The sequence below is a fragment of the Lycorma delicatula genome, chromosome 3 (assembly GCF_047948215.1).
Source record: "Lycorma delicatula isolate Av1 chromosome 3, ASM4794821v1, whole genome shotgun sequence".
Lineage (NCBI taxonomy): Eukaryota > Metazoa > Arthropoda > Insecta > Hemiptera > Fulgoridae > Lycorma > Lycorma delicatula.
This window is the reverse complement of record NC_134457.1, coordinates 46,795,742-46,808,725: the sequence shown is the minus strand read 5'-3', so window position 1 is coordinate 46,808,725 and position 12,984 is coordinate 46,795,742. Positions and strand designations below refer to the sequence as shown.

General features: G+C 26.9%; 1 protein-coding gene across 2 annotated transcripts in view; it reads left to right on the top strand.

The window, feature by feature from the left end:
- The first annotated feature begins 1,570 nt into the window (after positions 1-1,570).
- The window catches only part of Fs (Follistatin), a 346,227-nt gene continuing 334,813 nt past the window's right edge, over positions 1,571-12,984 (top strand). For both annotated transcript variants that reach the window (XM_075359743.1, XM_075359742.1), the window contains exon 1: positions 1,571-1,701. In XM_075359743.1, the coding sequence (XP_075215858.1) occupies positions 1,617-1,701 (85 nt within the window). In that variant the 5' untranslated portion in view covers positions 1,571-1,616. The remainder of the gene's footprint in view (positions 1,702-12,984) is intronic.

Genomic DNA, 12,984 nt, shown 5'->3' with positions numbered 1-12,984 from the left:
ATATATACATACATATACACACACACACACACACACACACACACACATGAATATACAAGAATAAGCTATTTATTTTTTATTCTTATATTGTAAACGGCTAAAATTAAATGTTTTTTTACCACTCAAAATAAATCAAATTATATCTTACTTAAAGTAAATAAAAAGAAATTAGATATCACTCTGTTCTTATAAATAAGCAAACCCTATGAAGATGCAGATTAATTCTAAACCTACCGGTCTAGGCTTCGATTCCCTCCCAAAATTAAGCAGTTTCCCTCTTCTCTTCAATTCTGTCTATCTGTAAATGGTTATATGAAGCCGATTAAACATATAAAAATATGTAAAGAGTATGTCATGGAGAAAGGTATTTCAGGATATTTTCTGTAAGCGAGAACAAAGAAAAAAGTTATATATTCGTGGGTCCAGAAACTCTTCTTTTTTTTATATTGGTTAAGAAAAAGTTTGGTCTGATTTTCGCTCCGAGGGTTAAATGAAACCGTACTGAAATTCTTGGAAATTAAATTAAGGAGTAAATCTGATGATTTCGAGTGATTTTTGATCTGAAAAGTTGAATAAATCAACTAACTACATCTATAGTAATTTTTTTAGAAAATTACAGTAAAACATAATTTTTAAGGTTTGAAATAATAGCTTCGTTAAATTATAGGTAAACAAATAAAATTGTTACAACAAAATGTAAAGAGAGTTTAATTGTGAGAAGATTTAAATAACACAAAACGGGAAATGAAGAGTTTTAAACACTTGATTTTTTATTAAAAAGAAAACAGACGGAAACGTGGCAATTAAATACTGTAATTATCTGAAAAAGAAAAAGAATAATTTTTACGTTGGAAAATATACAAATAAAAGTAATAATTAAAAAAATAAATAAAAAGAAAAATTAAATAAGACGATAGTTTAATAGCATTATTTAAACTTCATTGTGTTACGTTAAAAATATTTTTAAAAAAATAATTACTTATAAATTGTTTTTGAACTCAAAAATAACTATTTTTCTAAGGATACCGGACTTAAGTCGTTGAAGACTACACATCCACAATAATCCACACATCCAAAATAATCATTCTTTTTTTGTTGTATTTTTCATCTTTTTAACTATATATGAAAAACAATACTGCATTTAATTACATCTGATTGATACAAGTTCTATTTCTTTTTTCTTTCTTTTACAAAAAAGGAATTCAATTTTTTATACCAGACGACAGCCAGAAGCCTACAGATAAGTGGGGTGTAGATGAATGATGCTACATTTGAATTTTCTAATTAAAAATTTAAAAAAATAAGTTTACATTATTACGATTTTTATTTTATTTTACAATTTTTATCAGCGGAAAGTACTTTTGAATCTAGCTGCGCGCCAGCAAAGTAGATGAGCAGTTACAGTAGATCTCCAGTTGCAGAGATAGATACGATGTCCAAAAATTGTTCAGAAATAGGGCACACCCATCAGGCTAGGATGTAAACAAAGAAGTTGGTGGGGGTCCGTCGGAAACGTGGAAGGGAGAACGCTCGTATAGCGTACAGCTCCGCGAGACAGTTAGCCCTGTGCTGTCAAGCGAGCAGGTTCTGCTGGACGCTACATGATGGGGTCGTAGATGCCACGTGGTTGTGAAGACAGCATGTCAACGCTTCCCATAGCTCTGGCTATCACCACTCTCCTGCAGACGGCGTCCGTCCTAGGTCTGTCTGCTGCTAGTAATTCAATCTACTAATTCACTCTTCTCCTACTAACCCATCGTCTAAGATATAAAATTAATTTGCTAACAAATATAATTCACCCGTCTTCTTCAGTACAATTCATCAACTGTTATTCGATTAACCCGCTTCTATATAAAAAAGTTTCTCTAAAAAAAGAAAATACAAATTAAATATACAAGTTTTAATTATTTAATAATAAAATAATTTTTTATTAAATAATCGTACAGAAATTTTCAAATAATAAAACTGATGCTCGATTTCGTTTTCAATTAAAAAAAAAAAATTAAATTTAAAATATACAATAAATCATTTAAATATAAAATAATAATCAAATTTTTCTTTAGCTGAAAAATTAATATTTCTATGTATACTTTTCATTCATAACCAATTATTAATTAGAACAACGTTTAAGTGAATATTTATTTAATGAATATAATATTTTTATTTACACATTCTTATGAATATATACACGTTTTATTACTGAAAAAACTTTAAAAAAGAAAAAAGGCTTTTTATTTATATTGGAAACAAGAATTACGCATTTTGGTTTAATAAACTTGTTTTAAATAATTATTTATATTATAATTAAATTTTATTTTATTATTAATTTGTATTTTGTTAATATTTTTAAATTTCATTAACATTTAAACGAAATATTTCTTATATGTTTCTAAAGGAAATTCATGAAATAAAATTTATTTTTAATTCTACAATATAATTTTAGTAGTACATTATGACTAATAAAAAGTCCCACTTTAATGAATTAATTAAACAAATAAAAATATTAAAATTATTAATAATTAAATACGGTAACACGTTTTTATTTTACCACACTTTTATTTGGTTTATTTGGATTGGAGTTATATATGTAGCATTAAATAATCGATGAAAATGTTTTATTTTTCTTTTGAAAATGTTTCCAATGAAATTATGAAATCTTGACTTCTCTTTTTTAAATGTCTTATTACGAAGGTAACACTTTTTCTTTATCTCAAGATACATTTACATCTTTAGATCTCTCCTTTTAGTTATAAATAACTACAATATATTTTTAATGTTATTTCAGATCTCTTCGTTTTTATTTATTTATATTTTGTAAATATGTTTTAAGTATTTTTTCTATTCACAATATTAAAAAATAACTATTTTGCAAAATTATTTTTTTTAATTGTAGCATTCCAATCTTTGAAGGTTAATACAAATATTTAAATATGCCGGATAAATTAAATTAGATGCTTTTTTTATTTTTATTTCTGAAGATAATAAAAAGAATATTTGTATATAAGCAACAATTTTTTCCAAATTAATGGTGACATAAAATATTCGTAAAACGTTTATGCCCTAAAAATAGTTTTTACATACTAAGTAAAATCTGACTTAATTTTTTATAAAAAAAACTTTTTTTGAAAGTAAATACACAATATCTCTATTCTAATAACTAAACACTTATAAAATAGGTCGACATTCTACTTTTTAATATTATTAATAAAAGTAAGTATTATTAATTTATGTTATGCTTTATTATTGTCATCAAATTTTCTATTATTTATTTTAGTGTTGTTGTTTTAATATTAATTAATTAAAGGTAACTACAGTTATTAATTCCTCTCTCTCAACTGATATCTTCTGATGACCGTTTAAGACCTGAAATGCGCATTTATTTTTTTTGTATATTATTTTTAGATATTAAGATATTTTGGTTAAATTTTGTTAGATTTAAGTTTGTCATAAGTTTTATAATAATGTTTTATTAATATTAGAATAACTAATTCAAGGTCGTTGATTTTGCATGAAAATATAATTTAAAAAGTTTTTTTTATAAGATATTAGATGCAAAAAAAAAAAACATTTTTACGTCTTTAATTGTTGTTGTAAGAGGTATCATAGTGTCTTGGAAATTTGACATCGGTAATCAAAAAAAGAGCTTACCTTTTACGATAACTAGTGACATAAATATTTATTACGCGGTTTGATTTGCTTTAATTTAGCTCTTTTTTATGTACTCAGTAATCTTATTACATTATAAAACCAGTTATTATTTCTAGAAATGTTTACATATTTGGTAAATAGTTCATTATCAGCTCTTTATGAAATTTTTTTTCAATATTTAATTTATTAATATTTTGATAAATTCATAGATATATAAAAATTTCTACGCATATTTATTAGATTTAATTAAACAACATTTTGATTTTTTATGATTATTAAAATAAATATAATTTTTTATCAATGATAAAACCTAATCTTTTAATTAATACAATATTTAAATTACGTTAAATTATTGAAAAATATTACAAAATTTCTTTGAACATTATAACAAACTGTATCTGAAATAATAATTAGAATAAGAAAGTATGTCGACGTAATATTTCAGTGATATGTATTTGTTTTTTTCCTAGAGATAACTTGTATTTTAATTAAAAAATAATTATTTTTATTCAAAGTTTTATTTTATATAAAAAATGGATAACGGTGTTTTTTTTAAATGGTGTTAAGATTATTTAAAAATTAATTTAAATTATTGTTTTTTATGTTCGATAAAAAAATGAGAAAATATTCCAGCTTTATTTTTCATTAAATGGAAAGGAATTTTATCACATTTCTTTAAAAACGTTCTACTAATAATTCCTTTAAAAATTTTGATCGAAAAATTAATTTATATTAAAATATAATTAAGAGAAAATTAACATTATTTACATAGACGATTAGCATATACATTTTATTTTATTTTTTCATCGTCGTAACTTAGTACTGAATTTCTATCAAATAATGATATTTTATTGAAGTTGAATACTTTGGGTAAAAAATTTATGCATATTCTCACATTCAGAAAAGCTGCTTACTCTTGGTAATGTTATTTTATAATTTTTATAAAATTATACATTTTATTTTATATTTCTGTTAGTTTTTGATTACCTAATGTTTTCTGCATTTCTTTTCAGATTTTTATTAAGATTTTGCCGAAATTTTTGATTTTAAAACGATTGATTTTTGGGGGGGCGATTAAAAATAAATATCGTTTAGAAATTAAAAAAAAAAAATTATTTAGGCATTTTTACTTCCTTCCACGAAGAACAAGGAAATACTGTAATCGAGAAAAATTTAGGTTTTCAGACGAAAGTATCCATTTTGACCATTCCTGAATCCATTCTGACTAATTTCGGCGTGATGTCTGTACGTACGTATATATCTCGCATAATTCAAAAACGATTAGTCGTAGAATGTTGAAATTTTGGGTTTAGAAATGTTATAACATCTAGCTGTGCACCTTCCCTTTTAATTACAAAAGGGGAAGAACTGAAACAAAAGTGTCCAAAAAAGTCCAATATCCAAAACAATTTGGATTTTGGACTTCGTCCTAACTACAGTAATAAGCCCACATTAAGAGCTTTTCAACGATATTTCATAAGTGGTACTTATTTTCATTGGTTTCAGAGTTATAGCCAAATTAAATTTTAATTAATGAAAAATTGGGTCTTACAAGGGGGAAGGCATCGATTCGAATCAGATTCATCTGGCTTTTTTTTATTTTAAATATATTGATTTATTAATAATTATTAACCACTGATATAAAAAAAATTACGATAAATAATAAAATAATAATTCAATAATAACAATAAAAAAGTTTATGAAAAATTAGAAGTTATTAATGAAATAAAATGTTGTCCTTTTCATTTAAAAAAAAAAAAATTGTGTATGTAATTTAATATGCGTACAAGGAAGTCATGTAGTGTCCACATCAGATTTTTTTTTTTTTTTTGTAAATCGATTTAATTGTTACAATTATTTAATGGTAGTTTAAATAATAAAATTACTAAATAATAATGTTGCAGTAACAAAAAAATATTTATTGAAATTTTTCTGATAATTAATTAAATATTTTAATCTGAAAATAATTATAATTTACGAAAGGCTTTTTTTTAATTAGCCAATGTTTTAGCTAAAGAAAATAAATTGTTTAATGAAATGTATATTGGCACACAAAAATTTTCATTCAAGGTTCTAGAACCACGTAAGAGTAAAATACGATGCGATTAAAAAATACACACATACACACACACACAAACACACACACACACAAACACACATTTATATATTACTAGCATCCTCGTCTCGGCTTTGCCCGCTGTATATATTTGCGTTTTCCCGTAAATAACTTGCGGTAGCGGTAAATATTCTTTAACTTCTTTTTTTTTGTAAAGTAATCGGAGGTAGGTTCAGTAAAGTTGCTGTATATGCGTCGTACACACAGAAAAAGTGGCAGTGGATGTTTAGTTGAGACGCCGAGCTGAACAACGTCACACCCCTTAAAAAAAATCGAAATTAATAAAAATCAGAAAATGGTTTTTAATATTAATATGAAGAGTACTTTCAAGCTCAAATCTATTGAATATTTTGTTTATCGGAGTTAGGGAAAATTTGCAATCATTGTTCAAAATTGTTTACCTTTCTTAACCCCTATTCAAGATCAAATTTCAGAAAATCTAGAAATCGGTTTATAGATATTCACATGAAAATTACACACAAAAAAAAAATCGAGTTGATATCCTCATTTGTTACTGAAAAATTCATAAAATAATCGGTTTCCAAAGAAAATTCAAAAATACATTTTAACCCTTTAAACTCGGAATTTCTATAAAATTATTTCTTATTCTCTACTTACATCGTAGAAGAACGTGTATACAAATTTTCATCGTTTTATCTTCAGTAGCTTTTGCTGGGCATTGATTACGAATGACTCACGAAATGTTATTTTATATGTGTAGATAGAGAAAAATGAAATTTAGCAAATGCTCTAAGTTCGAAACCATGTATGTTTCAGTATGAGATCACTGTACCCTAAACGAAAATTTTAAATGAAAGGCGGTTTCAATTTAAAAAGCTTTGATAAACTAAAAATTCAACAAAAAAACATCAGGCTACAACTCTAGCTAAAATGGCCATTCAATATTTTCATTGCTAATTTCCGCAGTGATCTACAGAACGTAGAATAACGTCATGTTATTTTATATAAATAGCTATACATAACATTATGTTCAGTCATCTTATGATTTAACCCTTAGCGTTTAAAGTTGGAGGATTTTTTAAATTGTCATTATAATTGTTATAAATTTAAAATATTCAAAAATTTTAAATGTTTTAAGGATAGTTGTCTTTTGTCTTTTTTACATAAAGCCTAATACGTTATTAACACATCAATCTGAATTATAATTATTTATCAATACTATCATTATTATTATTATTATTATTATTATTTTTTTTTTAGAAATAACAAATCACAAATATTTGAAATATTTTAATATAAAAATTTACTTAAGTGTTTACCTTGTACAATACTCTCTTTGTACGAGTATATATATATTATATATAGTCTAATCAAGGAAAAAGCGGCGTGGATACATAGGTTCGAGTCTAGAAGATTTTAATCGCGTGTTCTTAAAGAAAAAATTCTTTTACAATAAACCTGAAATTTGTCAAGAATATTACGGGTTTATTTTTTCCAGTAATTACAGCTAATTATTTACTCTTTTTGTATGATGATAAATTGATTTGTTAACGAGTAAAATATTCCAACTTTAATCGAGATTCGAGCCAAGAACCTTCCAGATGAACGATAAAGAAGCTACCATTCCGTCAAGGTCAGCATTATGCATCCGCCCAGTAACTTACAATTACATCGCCTACATTTACATTAACCTTAACATTTTTATCGTCTAAATATACAAAGCAATTGTGGAAAATGAATTTAACTAATATAAAATCTAACTATTTATGTATAAAAATAGAACAGTGAGCATTTTTTAGTGTTTTTCTTTTATAATCATATCGGTTAATATAGAAATAACTTTTATAATTTTCGTATTTCTTTCTTCCTGTTGATTTTATAGATTTTATTCATTAATACCTCTGATCTGTGATCGGTTTGTGGTCTTATATGTTATTATCTTCCCTTACAGTCTGCTCCCAGTAATTCCTGCCAATTGTATTTTCTTATTTTTCGGCCACCTTATTCTTCCATTCATTAGAATAGCTATGATATTCTCCAGTTACCATTTCCCTTCACCGACCCAAATTATTTCCTTGACAATTTAATTTCAAAGGATACGAATTTTGATTTCAATTTTTTTTAATGTTCAACTTTGTTCCCCACAAGTATTAACACTGATCTTATGATTATTTTGTAACATATATTTAATATTGTAATATTTTACTTATTTCTCAAACTAGTTTCTCATTTCTTTAAAACGAGAATCGTTCATTACTTGGACGTTTGGAAATGAGGTCTTCCTTCCCTTTTTACTTCATTGTAAAGTACAAGGAATTATTGTAATGGGGAAATTTTCGGTTTTCAAATTTCAACGGAAATATCCATTTTGACTAGTTTCAGCGTGACAACTTTACGTACGTATGTATCTTGCAAACTCAAAAACGATTAGCCGTAGGATGTTGAAATTTTGGATTTAGGACTCTTGTAATATCTAGTTGTGCACCTCCCCTTTTGATTGCAATCGACTGAACCAATAGTGTCAAAAAAAGCCAAAAATCCAAAAAAAAATTGGATTTAAAGCCCTTATTGAGATCTTTCAACGATATATCGTAAGCGGTACTTATTTTCATTGGTTCCAGAGTTATAGCCAAATAACATTTTAATTAATGAAATATTTAGATCTTACAAGTGGGTACATCGACTCGAGTCAGACTTCATCTCCTTTTCTTTAGCTTTTTTTTTATTGATTTATTAATAATTATTAACCTCTGATTATAAAAACAAATTACGATAGATAATAATTCAATAACAATAAAGAAAAAAATATGAAAAAATATCGGAAGTTATTAATGAAATAAAATTCTATGTACTTTTCATTTTAAAAAATGTGTACATGTGATTTAATAGGCGTACAAGGAAGTCATGCGGAGTCCACATATAAATTTTTCAATAATTTTTCATGAGTATTTTATTTAATCACGTCATAAATAAGCAACAATTAATGTCCATTTAATCTCTGATAACTCTTATTATCATTATTCACAATCTCAAGACAGAAGTTCTGTCTTTTGCTCTGGCAAAACGGTTGAATATCTTTTTCATTTATTTTTCCTTTTATAAAATAAAAGTAGATAAAAAAATTAAAAAAAATATAATTTAAAGCACCTTCATTCCTAGGTTCGACATCTGATGCCAGTCTTTGTGGCACGAATGGTAGCATCTCGGCCTTTCATCCGGAGGTCCCGGGTTCGAATTCCAATCAGGCGTGCCATTATCATACGCTATAAAATTGTCATTTCATCTCATCCTCTGAAGCGATATCTAACGGTAGTCCTGGAGTTAAAAAAAAATTATTTTTTATTTGTTTAAATATTTAACAATATAAGCTTATTTTAAAATACCTGTTTCAAACAATTTTTTTCGAATAGATTCCATAACTATTTCGATGTGCACCTTTAATTAAAAGAATAGTCACTTAAAAATAACAATATCCACCTTTATAAAACTAGAAAACATAATTGTTTGTTTAATTCAGCACAATACTTCGGCTTACATGAAAAGACCTTATTACGCTTCAGTTGTCATTTTTTGAAAATTTACCAATTTATTTAAAATTTAATTAAAAGACTTTCTTTTAAAAAACATATTACTCAGTCGGGGAATTTTTAAATAATACTAATTTAAAAACGAAATCTCTGAATTCTCTGCATGTCGTTCAATGAGTACAAATAAATTTTCATTGTCACCTCTTCAGTTACGAATTATTTAGTTGTTTTTTTTTTATTTAGTATCTTCATGTATTTATACTAAATAATTAATATGAATATTAGTTACATGTATTTTTATGTTTTTTATTTATAATTAATTATGTTTATTTGTAATGGGGGCTTTGATCAACATTTTTTCGCGGTTTCCTTTGTGATCAATCCAGATAAATTTTGGAGTAACGTATCTATTTATTCCTGACCAAATATATGCTATGATGAATTATTATGTACCGACCAGAATAAAAGATTTAATTGCGAGATAATATGCCGATTATACTTATTTCTCATGGTCCAATTTTTAAATGTATATTAATGTATCTCAATAATACTTTTGAGTAAAAATTAATCTTTGCCCTACAAAATAAAAATTCTCTTTGATTGACATAAATGTCAACAAGTAACTAATAAATATATGTAATCACTAGGCGCGTAATACATAAATATGTTTATAATATTTTTGCTTTGTTTTGCATTAGACTGCGGGAATAAAATAACCGAGTGGTTTTAGGTGGAGTCTGATGCGTTACGTAGGAAGGAAATTTTACATCTTGAGAGACGAGAGTTAACAGTCAAATTAAGTTAACGAGATCGATATAAGAAAAGCAATTGAACGTTAACTAGATAATCAAGAGAAATAGATTTATAGCCGATTAAGAAAATTCATATTCGTTACCGACTATAAAATTATCAATCAATATTTTTAAAAAAAATATTAAAATAGAATTATATGAGAAAAAAATAATTTGATTCGCAATATAAAAAATGAGGAGCACACTATTATCATTTAATTAGTCATGAAAATATTAATTCTATTTTTATAAGGAAATGTTATTGGGCATATTCATTTTAATTAGTAGAATGACCTACATTAACCCATTCTGAAGTAATCTAGCTTTAATAAAATGACTCTTTCTCTCTCTCTCTCTCTCTCTCTCTCTTTCTCTCTCTCTCTCTCTCTCTCTGTGTATATATATATATATATATATATATGTGTGTGTGTGTGTGTGTGTGTGTGTTATTTCTATCTACATACCAAACATGAGATAAGAGGTTAAATGCTTTGAAACTGTGGATAAATTGTTTAAAAGAAAAAAGATGTTGGATAGGTATCACGTAATACATTAAAACAATTGTATCATATTGTTATGAACATCTAATAATGAAATACTAACACTTTTCATAAATTCGTCGCTTTTTTATATAAAATGAAATACTGTTTCCTTCATGGGACAAGTCCCTCTTTAAAATTATAAAAAAATTCCTTACAACATTTATTTAAACTTGGCTGCTGTGATTTTTACTGATTAAATACATACATCCTTTCCGAGTAAATCATACAAAATTTATGCTAAGCGATCTAATCTATTTTTAAAATTGTAAAAAGGAGAGGAAGGATGAATCCAAAAATCCCAATTTAAAATTTAAAACTGTTATTTCTATTAAGTGGATTTAAATTTTTTTAAATTATTTATTACTTTGACGGCTATGTAGTTATATTGCATAAATATAGAGTGAGATACAGTAAGCACCCCCCCCTCCCGTAACCATTGACAATGAGAGGAGATTGATACGTATGATTTGTAAATAGGTAAAGTCTTGTACAAACTCAGACTGACCATTCCTGAAGTGTAAGGTTAATTGAACCCCACCCAACAAAGTACACTTGTATTCACAGCCTAGTATTAAAATCCGTATAAAAGGAACTAACTTTTACTAGGATTGAATCTCAGAAACTTCGACTTCTTAAATCAGCTGTTAAAAGGTTATTTACTACGACGAGTTTACTATTAGACTAGCATGGTGGGCTTCATGGATACCGCTGTTCTTTGTTGGTTGGGTTTCAATTAACCACAGATCTCAGAAATGTTGATCTGAGACTGTACAAGACTATACTTCATTTACATACATCACATATCATCCTCATTCATCCTCTGAAGTAATACCTTACGGTGGTTCCGGAAGCTAAATAGGAAAAGAGAGCCTGGTGAGTTATATAGTATTTAAGGATCAAATTTAAAATACTAGGGTCAAATTTTGTACGTCGAATATGCAAAAACTTGATATATCTTCACGTTTCATGATACCGTCTTACCAAAAGACGCAATTTTAGGATTTCAAAATTCCAAAAGGATGTATTTAATTATGTATTTTTTTTCTTTAATATATTCAGAGTGGATGATCGATCAGGATGAGATTTATACAATTCGGAAAATTTCTGTATATACATTGACATCATTTAATTTATGTCAGGGGGTTTTCCTATCAGATTTTGTGGGTAGGGAAATAAGGATGACCTTGTAAGTCTCATTATCATTTGGTGTAATGAGACGGCTGATCCATTATGCAACCGTTGTCACCATCCATCTCTCTACCAAGACTTCTCATTCATCTCCATGTAGTTTGCAATCTTCACATCATCTATTCTTCCCTCTATTCTTCCCTTCTTCTTCCTCGCTTCCTTTATCCTTCTACTGACTCTTCTGATGGCGTTATGAAGATTCCACTTCCTACAGTTGTGGGTTCCGTTCTCAAAACTATGGGAATAAAATTCTCAAAATTATACTGAAAGAGTAAGTACATTTTTTCATATAATTTAATGTCTCTTAGGTAGTTAAAATACTTTCGTAGTGTTTAGTTTAATTAAACCCTCACGTACGGGAGAGAAATAAACCCTTTTTTGTCGTTTTGGAACTCAATCACATTCTTGTACTAACTAGATGTTACATTAATAAATCAGTTTGATTATATATTCGGGGAATTTCATTTAGTGGTGAAGGATAATAAGCATAATGTTTTTTCTTATGGTAGTCATCGGTTCCGTATCACAAAAGTTTACTTAAAGAGAAGCAAAAATTGTTTTACAAAATTCTTTACTTGCATTACTTTACATTATTAATGTTCCACTTAATTTTCTTCCTAATTAGTAGTCTGTCAAGGGTGAAGCTCTCTTTCGCCGGAAGCTCTTTGCCGGCTCTTTTTTCTTTGATGAATTTTAGCAGTCGATCAAAGGAAAAACTGGCAATGATGTTATCGAATATTTCCAGATTCTGCAAAAAGCTTTAAATTTAATTTTTCTGTCAGTGACAATTTGAAAGTTCTTTAACCTTACTTGTTTTCCTATCTATTTATTTCCTTAATTAATGAAAAATCTTTTTTTAAATCTAGATAATTTTTAAACTAATGAATAGTTATAATTTATTTTAATCTTGACTATAGAGAGGGCTTTAACCTTCGCTTCTTAGATATATATGTCTCATTTAAATTTAAAAACCCCATACCTTTTAGGTGGGGCGTAATGTCGTCGCCACTAGTGGTGAAGTTAGGTAACCCTGCAAACGTTATTGAAAATTTTATGGTAATTATTTGCTTTCTGATTTTTTTCTTCCATACCCTGTTCAGTTACCTTTTTTTCTTTTGAATGAAAAGAAATAAATTTTGTTGCTTATGAAAAATTGCTTACTCTAAATGGGTAATCTAGCAAACCTTCCAGATAAAAGGTAGGACGATATT